Source organism: Stomoxys calcitrans, chromosome 1, assembly GCF_963082655.1.
Source record: "Stomoxys calcitrans chromosome 1, idStoCalc2.1, whole genome shotgun sequence".
Taxonomy (NCBI): domain Eukaryota; kingdom Metazoa; phylum Arthropoda; class Insecta; order Diptera; family Muscidae; genus Stomoxys; species Stomoxys calcitrans.
In genome coordinates this window covers 142446239-142464345 of record NC_081552.1, presented here as the reverse complement: position 1 = coordinate 142464345, position 18107 = coordinate 142446239, and the positions used below count along the sequence as shown (strand labels likewise).

General features: G+C 41.1%; 1 protein-coding gene and 1 long non-coding RNA gene across 3 annotated transcripts in view; one reads left to right on the top strand and one right to left on the bottom strand.

The window, feature by feature from the left end:
* Positions 1 to 17865, top strand: part of LOC106094485 (uncharacterized) — a 54973-nt gene extending 37108 nt beyond the window's left edge. The window contains exons 2-4 of one of the 2 annotated variants that reach the window (XM_059362849.1): positions 16513 to 16790; positions 16849 to 17262; positions 17337 to 17663. In XM_059362849.1, the coding sequence (XP_059218832.1) occupies positions 16513 to 16790; positions 16849 to 17262; positions 17337 to 17579 (935 nt within the window). In that variant the 3' untranslated portion in view covers positions 17580 to 17663. Of the gene's footprint in view, positions 1 to 16512; positions 16791 to 16848 lie in introns of both variants that reach the window. The other variant, XM_059362573.1, reaches the window with a different exon arrangement.
* Positions 5265 to 6969, bottom strand: LOC131995127 (uncharacterized). Its single transcript, XR_009397217.1, has 2 exons — positions 6630 to 6969; positions 5265 to 6546 (listed from the first exon to the last, which is right to left on the bottom strand). It is a non-coding gene; the product is annotated as an uncharacterized LOC131995127 (long non-coding RNA).
* Positions 17866 to 18107: the final 242 nt, after the last annotated feature.

Here is an 18107-nt window from a genome sequence, read left to right as displayed (position 1 = left end):
GAAGAACTCCCGCATTTCCTTTGACGTAAATTGTTTCGCGTTATCAGTATGGATGTACTGAGGAATTCCGAATGTGCAAAAAAGTTCGTTGTGTAAGTAATCAATGACCCCTATGGACGTGGCAGACTTCATGGGCTTAAGGAATAGAAATTTCGTAAAGTGATCAACCGCTATAAACAGTTGGCAATTCCTCGATTTACTGCAGGGGTAGGGGCCCAGAAAATCGCAGTATAGCCTCTGGAAGGGTCTGAGCGTCCTAAACTGTTCTCCCATTGGGGGTCTGGTGATGCGGTTATTCGGCTTTATCATCTTGCATTCATCGCAATTCCTTATGAACTCCTTAACGTCACTAGACATCCTTGGCCAGAAAAACTTTTGCCTAAGCCGAAATAAGGTCTTGGCGTATCCTCCATGACACCCTTCCGAGTGAGCGAGTTCTATAATACTGTTAACTAGACTTCTAGGTATCCAGATCCGCCATAACGATTCCTCCTCTTCCATTCCATTCCGAAACTCCACGCGCTTATGAACAATGCCATCACAAATTCGTAAATCAGGTAATGTATCGCCACTTCCGACTATTTTCCTCCTCAAGGTGTCATATTCCGGACTATTAAATTCAGGGGAAGTAAGATCGACTTCCAAGGGCACCTGGTTCAACTCGAGCTCATCCACGTCAACCCTTGATAGGGCGTCAGGCACCACGTTCAAAGATCCCTTCCTGTGCTCCATCCTAAAATCAAAGGCCTGCAACTTCAGGCTCCATCTGGCCAACCTACCAGATAGTTCCTTTTGAGCCATGAGCCATTTAAGACTGGCATGGTCTGTCACAATCTTGAAAGGAAGGCCTTCAATATAGGGTCTGAATCTTTGAACACAGGTTATGGCCGCCAGGCACTCCAATTCCGTAACCGTATAATTGCGCTGAGCCTTATTCAGCTTTTGCGATACGTACGAAATTGGGTGCTCCTGTCCCTGATCATCCACCTGGTACAGGACCCCACCAACACCGACACACGAGGCATCACACTGTACCACGAATTCCCGGTTGAAGTCCGGCTGGGCCAGGACTGGTGCACTGGATAGCGCCTGCTTTAATCTCGAGAAGGATTCAAGCGCACTTGAAGAAAGTCGAAATGGTGTATTCGATTTCCGTAAAGAGTCCGTCAAGGGTCCCGATAGGTCGGAGAAGTTGTCTATGAATGAGCGGTACCAGTTTGCCATGCCAACAAACCGTCGCACCTGACGTGGCGTCCTTGGCAAAGGAAACTCCACAATTGCCTTGACCTTATCGGGATCGACTTTCAGGGCACCCCCGCCAATCCGATAGCCGAGGTATTTTATCTCCCTTTGGCAGAACTTGCTCTTACCCACATTTATAGTCAGACCCGCAACCCTAAGGCACTGAGCCACCTCGCCCAACAGAGTGACGTGGCTATCAAAATCCGGACTACATACCAGGAGATCGTCCAAATATATAAAGACCCGGTCACGCAACTTCGAAGGAATTGTCCTGTCCATAAGACGACTCATCGTCTGTGGACCGTTACATACCCCAAAAGGCATGACCCTGTACTGGTACAGGGGGCGTCCGGGGACAGCAAAAGCGGTCTTTTCCTTCGAAGTTTCGGATAGCCCTATTTGAAAATACGCATCCTTCAGGTCGATCCCTGTTATGTAGTGCGTATCCTGTAGCCTGCTCAACAGGCCATTTATGTGGGGTAGAGGGTACGAGTCCCTTTTAGTGAGAGCGTTCAACTTTCGGCAGTCGAGGCAGAGTCTGATTTTACCTGGTTTTCGCACCGTCACTATTGGACTGCACCACGGCGAGTTAGACTCTTCGATAACGCCAAGAGCCAACAGACGATCCAACTCACTGTAGACCTCGGCCTGCCTCGGTGGAGACAGAGGGTAGTGTCTAGACCTCACTGGGACAGCGTCGCCAGTATCAATGTGGTGCTCAATAAGACCGGTACGCCCCAGTCCCAACTTCTCAAAAGACGGCATCAGTGAAATGACAGAATCTAGTTTCAGCTTCTGTTCAGGTCGAAGATCATGAAAAAGAAGGTCAGTACCATCACCCTTCTCCAAACTCATCACGCTTGGTACAATGTGCGGTGCGAGAGCATATTCCCTCCAAAAATCCACACCTAAATAGCACCTCTGGGAAAGGGTTGGTACTACGTAAAATACCAAGGTCTTGGTAACATCTTTGAATGTCACAGGAAGCGAGCAGTAGCCCAAAACATGATCCATCGAACCATTAGCACTAGAAATCTTTGACCTGAACCGATTCAACTTCACACCATGACTCGAAATAAAATCCTCACTACCATGACCCAAAACGGAAACATTCGCCCCAGAATCCAATAAGCATAGAAATTCTGTTTCACAAATCGTAACCCTTGCATAAGGTCTGCCGTCGTCCGAATTCGACAAAAGCGAAGTCTCTACTGCAGCACGGTATCGGCACCTCTTCCTGTACCTCTCTCGACATTTAATAACTCGGCGTGATGGCTTGACATGATTGGTTACTGTGGAGGGAAAGCTTCCCTGTGAGAGGCTTTCTTCCAATGTCAATCGCGACTCGGGATCTGGGAAACAGAACGAGGGTCCCCGGTTAACCTCTCGCTCCGACGTCTGTTTTCCGAATGGGAGTTGTCACACTTAGGTGTAGTGACACCTCTTTGTCCGCACTTGAAGCAGAATGTATGTCTGGGTTCATCTGGGCAATATATATAGCTGTGCCCCATCTGTAGGCAATTCCAGCACTTAATTCCGGAATAATCATTCCTCAAACGAGTCACCCTCAACGCCTCGACTTGAGGATCTGTTTCCTCCTCATACTCCTCCGAATCGGACTCTACACGAATCTCATTCACCTGTCGTGCACGTGGCGCCGCATGTGTCATCTGAGACCTATTCTCCTGCAATACCTTCTCAGCTTTCCTAGCAAGGTCTCGAAGTTCGCCCAGGTCCTTTGGATCCGATATGAAAAGCATCGTTCTGAGATCAGGGTAAACGTTCTTCTTCATGATCTCAATCATCGACGAGTCAGTCATAGGAGTCTTCAGTCTTTGATTCATGTGAACAACAACAGCATGATAGTCGTCAAAGCTCTCCTTGGCATGCTGTCGTCTAGTTGAGATCCGTAATATAACCTCATGGTCACTCTCAAGTGTGCCAAACTCTCTGGTCATAGCGATCTTCAGAGTAGGGTACGTCAAGTCTGGGTTCTGTCTCGTATAGAACCAATACCAGTCATCGGCCTTGCCCGAAAGAAAGACCTGGAAGTTAGCCATCAAGTAATCGTGAGGACATCTCGAACGCTCAGTCAATGTATCTACTTTGAATAAAAAATCTGCCACGCTCCCTGTCCCATCATAAGGTACATTCCAATCCTTGAGATTCTTAGGGAAACTTAAACTCAAATTCGAAGACTGCTCCTGTGGAGTGCTCCTTGCCGTATTATGCATATCAGATGCCGCTGGCGTGGACCTAGAGGCCGGTGTCCTATTAATCGAATCTCTGATACTGCCTAGTTCCCTTCTGAACTCTTCCTGGGTCTCCCTCATAACTTCCCGGAAGTAAAGTATCAATGATCGTGTGGACGCATCATCGTTGTTGGCCGTATGTCCACCTGACGCCAGTGGAACACAGTCGTCTCGAGCCTCTTCCTCCATTTGCGACTCCCTTTGAAAGTCCTCCGATTGAGACAAAGATTCAGAAAATATTTCGCCACGTGGCTGTATAGAAACAGTTGCACCCTGTCGTGGTGGAACCGTTGCCAACCCAGATATCCGGTCTATGCAGGGTAAATCACTCTTCGACCTTCCCCCAGTATTCGAAGAACTTCCTAACTTGGTCTTAGACTGTGCCAATCCCCCTGTGCTCATAGATCTCCTCAGACCACGAGATGCCGGAGATCCTCTTCCCCTACTTGTCCGTAATGATGTATTCAGTCGCGATGCCGATGAACGAGTTTCAGGTCTACTCATAACGTGTTCAATACAACCAAAATTATTATGCGGTAAATAGTATATATATATATATATTATATATAATATATATATATATATATATATGCGGTATATAGATATATAAAAAAAAGATAGTATTCAACTTTGTTTATGTTATGCTAAGAGGAATGTGGGTAGTTCACCTTTCATGAAAGTTTGGTCATAATATCTAGGAAGCACATAGGCATTAAATGAATGCTCTGACTCTTCCTCGTAGCTCTGGCTCATCTTATTCCTTACAATAAAGAAACTTCCCCTATGGATGACTCAGAATATCAAAAAAAAATCTCTGATCGAAAATGCAGATGTGCAACAGCACCTGCCATTAGCCCTGTGTACGCCCTGCCTGGTTCGCCTATGTCCGAAGCCCTAAAATCCAGACAAGTCTGAACTCAATAGAACGAACACAATGTTCCGGGTAAACTGGTTCCCTAACGCAACAAAGGCCTGACAACTCCTGCGTGTCAGTCTGGACTTCTAGTTCGCCAATATATACCATGATGAGTAGCCAATGTGTAATCCACATCTCGATCAGTCTCGCTTACAAAAATGCAAATATCATCAAATAGTCAAATCGCACCGTTTATGTATACATAGTACATCCAGTAGCAACGCCTTACCAATAATAAAAACCTTTGCAATCGATAGTAAAATAAAACACCTTCACAATGGTATGACTTTTACAGTGGCTCATGTTCTAGTCAGATCAAAATCCAACTTAAAATTCTATAAAAAGAAATTCGTCTAAACGGTAAAATCTCAATTTTCAAAAATGATGAAAAATACATACATAAATGTATTTTCGTTGGGCGCCATCTATGTTACGCGCTATTTTTCATTCCAATCTGGAATATTGTTTAGTATAAATCTGCGGGAATCACAAGCTGTGGCATGTTATGATGTAAAATTGCCCTGGCTAGCTCCACCAGGATGTAGGGTCTCAACCCGTAATTTCACGCGCGAACATATTTTTTTCTTAACGTTTCATGCCATCAAAAGTTAATAAAGATCATCGACTTTCAAAAACTTACACGTTGTTTTTCTTTGAGCCACTGTATTAGTCTTACCTGTGAATGTGTTTGGTATGTCCAGATGTAGTGACATACCGAGGTACAATGTCCCCACCCTGTCGCCTTTTGACATTGAAAATACCCTTATTCCACCCAATGTCCCTATTATGACCAGCTTCTAAAACTAAAGATGAGCCTTGCCCCACATTCCTCTTAAAGAAAGCGAACTTAGCAATTCATATTAAATTCAGTATATTTTGGCATAGCCATCATAAATCTTAAGTATCAAAACAAAACAAAAATATAATTAAATTTATATACTAAGCCTATTTTGTTCAAGTATAATTTGAATGAATGACACTAAGAAAATACATGATGAATTTATTAATTCATCCTAGTTTAAAATAAAACGTTCTTTGGAGAAACACCAAAAATAAAAAGCTTTAGAGACCGTTAGATGTCTGCATTATGTTGGGAAAAAAAAAAAAATAAAATAAATGTCTCATTTTATTTTTGCTATTGCTATTTCATTTATGTCCAGGGAGAAAGGAAAAAAAAATTATTGTCGTGGATGATAGAGCTCAATAATCCAGAATACTAAAATCAGAAACTAACCGTTATCATTTTGGCTATTGCATTGTAAAAGTGTGGATGGGAAAACAACAATAACAAAAAAAAAACCGGTATGACACCTATCAGTCTTTACACCACCAAGAATGTATTCTCTTAAGTCCAAAATTTAAGTTAAATGTAAAAATGTTTCTCACACATACATACACATATACATGTTATGCACCCATTTCATTTATTGGTGATTTACTTTACACTCAAATTCACTATGGGTATGTATGTGTTGTTTAAAGATCAATGTTTAGTACCGTTATGATGAGAAATGAAGGAAAAAGAAAAAAAAAAAAAACTTAGTATGTATATGGATTATGTATATGCCTATGAGTACTTATATACTACTTTTACTACATGTGCTTCAATTTCATGTATACATCACCGAAAAATATTTCCAATTTGACGAGCTTGGGGGCTCAAAAGCTGGGACGTATGGGCAGCCGCAACTCCCAATACGATTTGACAAATCCAAAAAGACAATGTGCGCCTATGGCGACTTAGGGCTCCTTTCTCTTCCCCTAAGCAGACTCTTCTCAGCGACAAATTCAACGCCTGTTGGAGTAACAGGCTGCGGCAGTGATATGATTTAGTGCAATTGCACTTACCAAGATGAAATGGTAAAATTATGGAGTAGCTGGGCACCTATCACGTCTATGTCTTGTGTAGTCGTGTATAACACAAAGACCGATGATAATTTCGGTCGCCCCCAGAAACACCTTAGTGGTGGCAGCCGACACAGTTTCCCAGCAAAAAAAAATCCGCACCAGGAGGCCGATGAAGTTATCAGAAACCCCTCTGGTCAACGTTCACCTCACTGCGTAAAATTTCTCAACTCCACGGTCGTAAAATAATTGCCGCAACACAGGTGTATGTGTGCAAGAAAATCCAATCGCCTATAGAAGTCAATGGAGAAGATAATTAAAGGTCTTTAATTAAATTCTCTTCACAGGGTCAGCTCATATTCAATCATGCTTACCAATGAACAATTTATGTTCCGTTTATAAAAAAAAATCTTTTGTAACCAGGGTAATGTTTAATTTTCATTCACTGCCCACCACTCTTGGTATTGCAAGTCTTGTTCTGGTCTCTTTGAAAACTCTTTTCGGAATGTCGAAATGCCTTGACTGCAAAATAACTTGGTGCAAGAGTGTTAGTGTACTGTCAACTATCAGGCAGGGTTACCAGATCACCTCCAAAAAAAATAAAAATTTCCCTAATTACCATCGATCCTTATTAACAAAGACATTGATCACCGTGTCGTATTGTAAGCACAAATGGCCGTATCGTACAGCATAAAAGGGGTCAGTAACGATCCGTTTCAAACTACTGAGGCGTAAATAAGTATTGGTCTAATCACGCTCCTGTAGAGCCAGTGGACTATCCTCGGATTCAGGCCCCATTTCGAGCCCGTCTACATAGTGCCCAACATCTGTGAGCCTTCTCAGTACGCTCCTGAATATGACACTTCCAATTCAATTTCGTGTCTTAGATCTCAAAGAAGGCGATTTCGATATCTGACGAAACGTGGTACGTGAACAGGCATATTTCAGTCTTCTCTGGGTTAACATTGAGACCTGTGGGTCTAGCCCAGTCATATGCCATATTCAAGACCCTTTCAGCCCTTCTGCATAGTTGGTTCGGATCCTTACCCCTTAGAAGTATTGTAACATCGTCTGCGTTGCAGACGGGCTCAAATCCCTCCTCAGTCACCATCCGTAATAGCTCATTTATGGTGGTCACCCCATAGGAATAGCGATAAAAAACATGGCGGGCCTTGTGCCATAGGACACACAATTTATCCACCTGTTCCTTAGCATATGGTTTATCCAATCTCTAAGGACAGCCTCCACCCGGTACTGGTCTAAGGATTGGATCAGTGTGTCGGTCCGCACAGTGTGTACGTTTTGGCATCGAAGGATTCTTCTATTTTATGCACAACCTCTTGCAGGGCAGTCCCCACCGACCTTCCCTTGACATAGGCATGCTGTTTGTATTTGAACAGTTCGCTGGTGTTCACAATACGTTCCATGGTTTTAAATACAAAGGACGTAAGGCTTTTGGTGTCTCATAACTTGCCTTGCCGGACTTGGGTATAAACACCACCCTTGCTTCCTGCCAGGCTTTCGGAGTAAATGCAAGTCCTAGGCACGCTGTGAAAATTTTGGCCAGATAAGGCTCACATAATCTGCCTCTTTCTGTAGTAACGCCGGATATATTCCAACAGGTCCAAGTGACTAAAATGGTTTGAAGCTCCTCAAGGATTCCTTCACCATAAATTCCGTAATTATAAACCTTCCGGTGTCTCCGTGAGTCCCGTCGTATCCTGTGGAAAATGGGTTTTCAACAAAAGCCTCAACAAATCCTCCGTTGTCTCTGCTCTCATTCCCATGTCGTCTACTAAAGTTTCAGTTTGGACATGGGTTTTTGAGAGAAACTTTTTTAACTTGGCGGCGTCATTAACGCTATCGACCAGGTCACAGAAAAGCTTCCAGGAGGCACGTTTTGCCGCTCTGGTAATCCTGTTGTATTCCTTGAGCCGTGTGTAATACACATCCCAATAAACTTTCGCTTTTTTACGACGTGCTCTGTTTAAAGGAGGCCGCCGTAGCGCCTGGGTTTGAATCCTGGCGATACCATCAGAAAAAAATTTTCAACGGTGGTTTTCCCCTCCTAATGCTGGCAACATTTGTGAGGTACTATGCCATGTAAAACTTCTCCCCAAAGAGGTGTCGCACTGTGGCACGCCGTTCGGACTCGGCTATATAAAGGAGTCCCCCTTATCATTGAGCTTAAACTTGAATCGGACTGCACTCATTGATATGTGAGATGTTTGCCCCTGTTCCTTAGTGGAATGTTCATGGCAAATTTGCATTTGCATTTGCTCTGTTAAAAAGTCTGCGGACCTCTTTCCCAATGCTGCGAATCTCCCCGGTCATCCAGGGGTTTTTTTTTTGCTGATTTCCTTTCCCAAAGAGGACACTTATCTTCGAAGGACCCCACTAGTGCAGTCGTGATCCTGTTGACATTGTCGTCAATGTCTTCTATTATTGGACAATCTAAATTATCTTGCCCAGGTCTTCTTTTGAGTAGTCTTCCGAATTTTGGACAGTTGGTTTTCAACTTATTACGGAAGCTTATCGGATTCGGCGCTGGCCGTGCTATTTTAAACCCAATGTAGCGATGGTCTGCGAAGGAATGCTCAATGAAAACCCTCCAATCCTGAACCTCATCGATCAGATTTTCTATGTGGTGAGAGTTCGCATCGCACCCTATTAGTACCTCATTTCCTGTCTGTTGCTTTCTTCACCAACAGTTGCAGCTCCGACGTTGGTGGCGGTGTCGGAGAGTCGAAAGGCAGATAAAGTGATGCCAGGTATGCCCCACTCTCTCCCTGTCTCATCACTGTTGCATCCGACGTTGACAACTCTGGCGAAAATACATAATTAAAATTTTTATGACAAATAACGCAGGTCCTCGGCCGAGTACCAGTGTTAGCATAGAATAATTGGTAGTTGACATGGTTCAGTCCAGAAACTTTGTTCCGGGTCGTCCATGGCTCCTGAATTAAGGCAATATGAATCTTGCCCTTGCTGATTTTCTCCATCAGAGTGTGTGTAGCAGTCTCGCTCCGGTGGAAGTTTATCTGGATTACCTCAATGATCTCATCGTCTTCTCCCTGTTCTTTAGACTGCATTGCCTTTCCCTTCACTGCCTGATGTAATCGTTTTAGGTTCTTCGCCTAGTCTAGTCTTCCTAATCTTTATAAAGTCGGTAATGGTTCCATCGTCGGGTCCCTGTTCGTTGAGCTGTATTGGATTTCCATTCAGTGTACTGCCTGATGTTTCAATACTAGGATCATTGCCTATCTTAGCCTTCCAAATCGGAAGTAAATGGGTTTCTTGGGAGTAGGTGATGGTACCATCATCGGCTCCCTGTTCGTTGAGTTGAATTGAGACTCCTGTCGCTGCGCTGCCTAATGTTTCAATATTTGGATCTTTACATATCCCAGTATTCCGAATCTTGAAGCCGGTTATGGGTCCGTCGTCGGGTTCCTATTTGTTAGGCTGCGTTGGGTCTCTCGCCACTGCACTGCCTGATATTTTAGTATTAGGATCTTTGCTTATCCTAGTCTTTCCAATATTGTGAGATGAAGTGATTGTCTCTTTGTCGGCCCCCTGTTCTTTGGGCGGTGTTGAGTCTCCTGCCACTGCACGGCCTGGTGTCTCAAAATGAGAATTTCTGCCTATCCTAATCTTCACAATCTTGAAAAAGACAGCTTTGCTCCCGTAGTGCGATTAACCATTTAGTCTTAACCAAACTCGTCACGGAGGCTTGATCAATGCCAACCACAAGGAGAGTTCCTTTCTCCTTCTCCTCCCTGTGGAAGACCTCCCACTTCTCTGCGACCAAACCTTAGTTTGGTCGCTGCAGACGCAAAACGCAGCGTAAAGATGTCCCCTCCAAACTCGCAGCACATCATTTGTATGGGTGGACCCTCTACAGAATTCCAAACATGTTCAAAAATCCGATCGTTTACCAGATTCTCCACTTGGGACCGATGATCTGGTGGAATCCTTCCGGATGCACAGCCGACAACACGCTATGGTCTGACGCCACCACCGCAGATGTTGAGTTTTGGAGTCCATTTCTAGCCTACTCCAAAAGGCTTTACAATTTTTTCGTAATAGGTAGTACCTATTCCGAGGAGCGAAATAAAAACACGTCCGCTCCATTCAACGGCTACGTTATATAATTTTGATAATAAAAATTCAATAATTTGGAAGCGTTGTTCGTTTGTAAGTCGATTCAATATAGATAGACCAAACAGAAGATGAAACACGAAACGTGCATGAGCTGTTTAAAGCAATGTTTCAAAAAGATAATAACTAAAAGATCACCCTTTATATAAATCGATTTCCAGATTTTTATACCCACCACCATAGGATTCATTCTGTTTGTAACACCTCGAAATATGCGTCTAAGGCTCCATAAAGTGTATGTAAATATATTCTTGATCGTCATGACATTTTAAGTCGATCTAGCCATGTCTGTCCGTCTGTCTGTCGAAAGCACGCTAACTATCGAAGGAGCAAAGCTAGGCGCTTGAAATTTTGCAGAAATACTTTTTATTAGTGTAGGTCGTTTGGGATTGTAAATGGGCCAAATCGGTCCATGTTTTTAATAGCTGTCATATAAGCCGATCTTGGGACTAGACTTCTTGAGTCGCTAAAGGGCGAAATTCTTATCCGATTTTTACTAAAATTTTGCTGATGGTGTTTTCTATCACTTCCAATAACTGTGCCGAGTATGGTTCAAATCAGTTCATAACCTTATATAGGTGCCATATAAACTGATCATGGGTCTTGACTTCTTTAGCTTTTAGAGGGCGCAGCTCTTATCCGATTTTGCTGTAATTTTGCACGTGGTGTTTTGGTGTCCCTTCCAACAACCTGCAAGTATGGTTTAAATCGGTTCATAACCTGGTATAGCTGCTATATAAACCGATCTTGGATCTGGACTTCTTCAGCCGCTGGAGGGCGCAATTCTCATCAAATTTGGCTGACATTTTGCATGAATTGTTTTGTTATGACTTCCAACAACTGTGCTTAGTATGACTCAAATCGGTACATAACCTCATATAGCTGCCATATAAAACCGATCTGGGATCTTGACTTCTTGAGCCTCTAGAGGGCGCAATTCTCATCAGACTTGGCAGAAATTTTGTACAACGACTTCTCTCATGACCTTTAACATACGTGTCCAATATGCCCTGAATCGATCTAAAGCTTTATACAGCTCCCATATACCGATCTCCCGATTTTGCTTCTTGAGCCCCTACAAGGCGCAATTCTTATCCGAATGGACTGAAATTTTACACAATGACTTCTACAATATTCAGCATTCCATTCATTTATGGTCCGGACTATAACTTGATATAGCTCCAATAGCATAACAGTTCATATTCATAATTCTTTGTTTGCCTAAAAAGAGGTACCGAGCAAAGAATTCGACAAATGCTATCCATGGTGGAGGGTATATAAGATTCGGCCCGGTCGAACTTAGCACGCTCTTACTGTTTTCTTCTCATTTTTGTTTGAAATAAATACTATCGATATTTATTATAAAATTATCGAAAATATCGAATGTTGCGATTATCGTTAGTTTGCCAACTCTAGTGACAACCTCTTCTGGCGCAACGTTGTCCGTTGGAGAATTTCCCGGGAAATTTTTATCAACGAGTAGTTCTAGTGTTTCCTCACTAGACATTTTCCATAAGTTTCGAGGATAGGATGTTTCTTAGCTTCGATACCTCAAACGTATCCTCCACGTAGCTGCAGATTTCCATCTAGGATTTGTTCTGAGCCTTTCTCAGCGCTCCCTTGTATTTTCTTAACTCAGCCTTTTAGACGTCCCAATCGTGTGGTGGCCTTGTGGCTTTCGCCCTGTTGAAGTGTTTTCTGAAGCTCTTCCTCAGACCAACCAATTCCGGGGTCCGCCATGGCGGTCGCTGTTTGCTCCTTGGTTTGACTCCGGGACATGCTGACACGCTTGACTATTATGTCGGTGTCCTCCGCCATCTCCACTTTCTTTTCTGGTCTAGAAGGGATAATTGTACTGAATGTGTGCCGAAATCTATCCCAATCCGTCTTTCATCTGTTTAGCCGAGTTACCACTTCTGCAGTATTTTCCCCAAGGCTGAAACTAATATAATGGTGAACAGAAAAGATGTTATCATCCAACACGTCTCAGTCGCAAATGTTTCCGCTCAGGAACGTAACCAGGCCAAAAAGACAAAATTTTAATGAAATTTTTTCAAAGACCAAATAGTAATAAAATTGGTTCTGTACACAACATTTTAAAACATTTTTTTCTGAACACAGAATGAAATTAACTTTTCTCTGAGAAATTATTACGTCACAATTATAATGAAATTTTTTTCTTGAGACTAAAGGCCCGGGCATAGCCAGGCTACCCCGACATTATTTTTTTAAAGAAAACTTTTTTTAAAATTTTCTGTAAAGACAAAATTTATTGAAATTTTCTCCAAAGAATATACTTTAATGCAATTTGTTCTAAAGACAAAATGTCAATGAAATGTTCTTTTAAAGGCTAATATAAAAATATTCGAAGGAGAAATTTCAAAAATAAGTACGACTAACTTTCAATAGTATTTGTAATTAAGACAAGAAAATTTCGAAAAAATTGGTTCTGCCGTTTTGCAGTCTATACGGAACAAACCCGAGTCCCATATACCCGTGATTGGCTTTTGTGACCATTTTTGGCGATTTTGTGGGGGTGGGGTGACCCCCTATACTTCGACATGAATTTGTATGCCAGATTCGTTATCTATTGTCCTTATCGGTCCTCTTTTGATTTTGGTTGATGTTTTTGGGGTTACGGTGGAGGGTCCGCCCCCTTCCGTTATCAATAAAACCATAAAGGTTAGTCCTACTTCATGACCATATTCGTAATCTACTCCCGAATACCTTTCATTTGAATCCCATATTGTCATTATCGTGAAATAAACCTTTTTCAAGGGGTTTTGGGGCTGGGGCGGCCCCCCAGGCATTTGGACCCAACTTTTATTATGAAATTCGTACTCTTCTCTTGAATGCCTTTCATTTGAATCCCATTTTGTTCTGATCAGTCCAGATTTATTTTTGGGTAGTACTTTTGGGGTAAGGAGAAGGGTCCGCACCCCTTCCGATATCAAAAAATTATATAGCCTATGTTCCAGACCAACCTACACAATCTGTGAAAATTTCAAGGTATTCGGTTCAACCATTTTTGAGTCTATACGGCTCAAACAAACAAACCGACAAACAAACATACAAACAAACAAACACAAATTGAATTTTATATGTAAGACTAGCTGAGTCCGGCCCGCTCTGCTGCGCCCGATTATGCTATGTTGGAGAGAAGTACTCTAAATTTGAATATTTCTGCGTAATTGTTGTTGAAAATGAAATCTAATCTTCCTACGGATTTTTCTACACTCAGAAACCTTTTATTTAAACCCCACATTGCAATGGTCAGTAAAAGTCCTTCTTGGGATGTGTTGGACCCCCAGAGACTTGGTCCCAAAAGAAAAAGTTAATTTCGTGCTCTATTCCCAAAGACATTTCATTTAAAATCCATATTGCCTTGGTTGGTAAATATGTCCGATTTGAGGGGTTTTATGAGGGTGGGGTGACCCACGAAACTCTTAGTTCCGCAATTGAATATCAGATTCGTTTTCTACTCTCAAATACCTTTCATTTTAGTCCCATATTGAAGTGATTGGTCTATAAATCCGTTTGCCGGGTTTTGGGGGTGGGCGGTCCTCCTAAGCACCCCACCCCAGTATTTGATACCAAATTTTTTGTTTTTAGGTCGCTGTAAGTGTGTAAACAAAATTTCGGTTAAATCACCCTACCCATCTCCGAATTCAGTCATTTTTGAAAATTAGGGTAAGGGGAAAGGTACCACGCGAAAAATTTATTCTTATTCTTACTCTAAAATATTGACAATATTTTAACTAATAAAATTTTTCTGCAAAGTTTTTTTCTCTATAGAAATTTTTTGTATTAATATAATTTTTTTCTATGGCAAAGATTGGCAATTAAAAACCTTAAAAACAGAGGGATTATATGATTGTAGGCATTTATCTCGTTGCAAAACGCTTCATCACATCGGTACAATTGCCGTCTAGATAAACTAGGTATCTGTCGTTTAATAATGATAGACTTGCGTGGGAAAGTTCAAAAATAATACCGCAAACAACCGCAACGAAATTCCTATATTTTATTTTCCTTTATTCAAAGGACCGATAGGTTGTCATAACAAAGATTAATTTTTACCACTCTGTACTCTCTCTGTTCATGTTGGCTGTTTTTAATTGGATCAACTAAATCCAATTGGATCAAGTAAATTCAATTGAAGACTGCCAGATAGCGCTAATTTAAATGTTAGTGCTACTCGCTTGGAGTGGATCATCATGTGGTGGTTGTCTATGAAAAGTCATTCATAGACAACCACCATACCATATGACTACCTAATAAATAGTCATCATTTATTCTTTTTTTATACCCTCCACCATAAGATGGGGGGTATACTAATTTCGTCATTCTGTTTGTAACTACTCGAAATATTCGTCTGAGACCCCATAAAGTATATATATTTCGCGACATTTTATGTCGATCTAGCCATGTCCATCCGTTCGTCCGTCTGTCTGTCGAAAGCACGCTAACTTTCGAAGGAGTAAAGCTAGCCGCTTGAAATTTTGCACAAATACTTCTTATTAGTGTAGGTCGGTTTGGATTGTAAATGGGCCATATCGGTCCATGTTTTGATATAGCTGTCATATAAACCGATCTTGGGTCTTGACTGCTTGAGCCTCTAGAGGGCGCAATTCTAATCCCATTTGAATGAATTTTTGCACGAAGTATTTTGTAATGATATCCAACAACTGTGCCAAGCATGGTTGAAATCGGTTTATAACCTGATATAGCTGTCATATAAACCGATCTTGGATCTTGACTTCTTGAGCTTCTAGAGGGTGCAATTCCTATCCGATTTGGCTGAAATTTTGAATGACGTTTTTTATTCTTACTTTCAATAACTGTGTCAAATAAGGTTCAAATCGGTTCATAACCTTATATAGCTGCTATATAAACCGATGTGGGATCTTGACTTCTTGAGCCTCTAGAGGTCGCAATTATTACCCGATTTGCCTGGAATTTTGTACGACGGATCCATCAACATACGTGTTTATTATGGTCTGAATCGGTCTATAGCCAGATACAGCTCCCATATAAATCGATCTCTCTATTTGACTTCTTGAGCCCCCAAAGGGCGCAATTCTTATTCAAATTGGCTGACATTTTACAAAGGTCTCCAATATATAATTTAATTGTGGCCCAAACCGGACCTTATCTTGATATCGCTCTAATAGCAGAGCAAATCTTTTCTTATATCCTTTTTTGCTTAAGAAGAGATGCTGGGAAAAGAACCCGACAAATGCGATCCATGGTGAAGGGTATATAAGATTCGGCCCGGCCGAATTTAGTACTCTTTTACTTGTGTTGGGTTTCTTTGGCCAAAATGTAGCCATTTACATATAAAAAAATAATATGGCATCAAACAATTTATCAGCTGCTTACGAGCATGTGTACACACAAATGTGAGTGTATGGGTCGAACTGAAATTCATGTATGTTTTTGCAATTTCAACAAAAACCCACCCCTTCGTAATTAACATATATAATGAAACACAAAACAATTTTAAAAGAGACAAATTCGGAATTTATTTGTAAAAATAGTTAGATTTTGTAGTATTTTCACTGTCATAAGTTAAATAAAAAAGCACAACTTTCCAAAAGCCTTTGTCAGCATCTTCCACATTTATCCAAATATTGTTGTTGTAATTGCAAGACCAAAAGCGCAACACCTTCTTTCAAAAACCTTATTATTTCGTACAGATTGATTGAATTGCATGTTGTGAAAGAAATATTTATTTTTCTTTCGAGTTTATTTACTTATGTTAAAAAAAATACTTTCTTATTTATGCTTTCAATGGGCGTCCAGAAATGTAAATTTTCCCTAGATGAAAAAACAAGTTATGACGAAACGAACACATTTCGGCGAATTTTTCCGCTTATTTTTTTTTTATATGGAATTTCAACGCGAAAACCAAATATAGTACCGGCCTTTACTGGAAAACTATAGCGAAAAAATCTTATATTCTTATACTATGTGGCGAAACACTTTTCCGGAGCGATTAAAAAACTAAGCCTCTCCACTCAGTACTTTCAACACCAGTTTAAATAGAATAAAGACACAAACTCACTAACATTTACAATTATGTATCTTTTATTTCAGATTCAAAGTCTATCATTATTAAACGACAGATACCTAGTTTATCTAGACGGCAATTGTACCGATGTGATGAAGCGTTTTGCAACGAGATAAATGCCTACAATCATATAGTCCCTCTACTAGATCGATATATGCCCGATACGATATTTCCCAAATGTTTCTATGCTGGACATGATGGCAAGGGAGAGATCATTGTCTTGGAGGATTTAAAGGAGGAAGGCTTCCGAATGCAAAATCGCATAAAGGGTCTTGAGTTGAATCATTGCGAAATTGTTATGAAAGTAAGTGTTAGGACGATTTCATACGAAAACGATATAATCACGTCTGTACTTATTTCAGCAACTGGCGAAACTTCACGCAGCTTCCATTGCTGCCAAACAATTAGACAACGAAATGTTTCGTGACAAATGCAAACAAGTGCGCGAAATAGTCTACTGCAAAGAAGCTGAAGAATTCTATAGGAACATATTGGAAACGTCTATTGAAGAGTCCCTGGATAGTTTACGAACGTCAAATAGCGATGGATGCTTAACAGAGCCGATAAAATTAATAGAGAAACTGCAATACAAGTTATTTGGAAAAATTCAGAACAGCATTAGCAACCCAACTGATCATATGAGTGTGATGTGCCACGGTGATCTCTGGGTGAACAATATTATGTTCACAACGACCAATGCAGACTGCAAAGAATTTGACGAAGAAGCTTATAATGGAACCAACGCAATCAATACCACAAAGAGTTTGCCACGCGACGTAAGATTTTTCGACCTTCAAGCGATGCGTTACACATCTTTAGTATTTGATATTTTGCATTTCATTTACACCAGCACAAAACGCGATTTAAGAGACGCATACACCAAGCATTTGCTAGAAACCTATTCTGTGGAGTTGTCAGCCACGCTGGAGAAGCAATTTATACACTCTATAAGGGATCTGGATTCGCTGCGGAATACATACTCATTGCACAATATTACCGAGGAGTACTACAAGCATGTACTTTATGGGCTAGCTGTATGCATGTGGATATTGCCTGCGGTGACCTTCGATCCCAACAATATACCCAATCTTGATGCCATAAGCGAAATGAATAGTAGCGCAAAAAAAATCAAGTGCACACAAAAACTAACACCTGAATATCATTCCCGCCTGAAGGACTTAGCTTTGGAGTTCTATCAGAATGGATATTTCAATTTAAGTCTAATTGAAGATTAAACATAACTCCATTACAAATGTACCTTTAAATATTGTAGTATGTCCCTTTCCGGGGAATAAAGTCATTTATTGTATTTATTTCTAAACATAATTATACATAAAATGTACAAAGTACATCTTACTTACTTACTACTTATACAAAAACTCCATAGTCTTTATTTCTTGTATCGAAACGTTTGAAATCCGAAGAAAGATGCCTCGAATTTTTGATACTTTGAAGTCATGTAGGTTTGTATTCAAGTTTCTAACGAATTGCTAACAAATATTTGGGTAAAGCAAGGACGTGCAAAATATAAACATGCAGAGACTGACAAATGTTAAGCCAACGGCTTGATGCATTTTTGTTCCACATGCTATTTTTGAGTTAGGGCCAGATTATAAGGGTT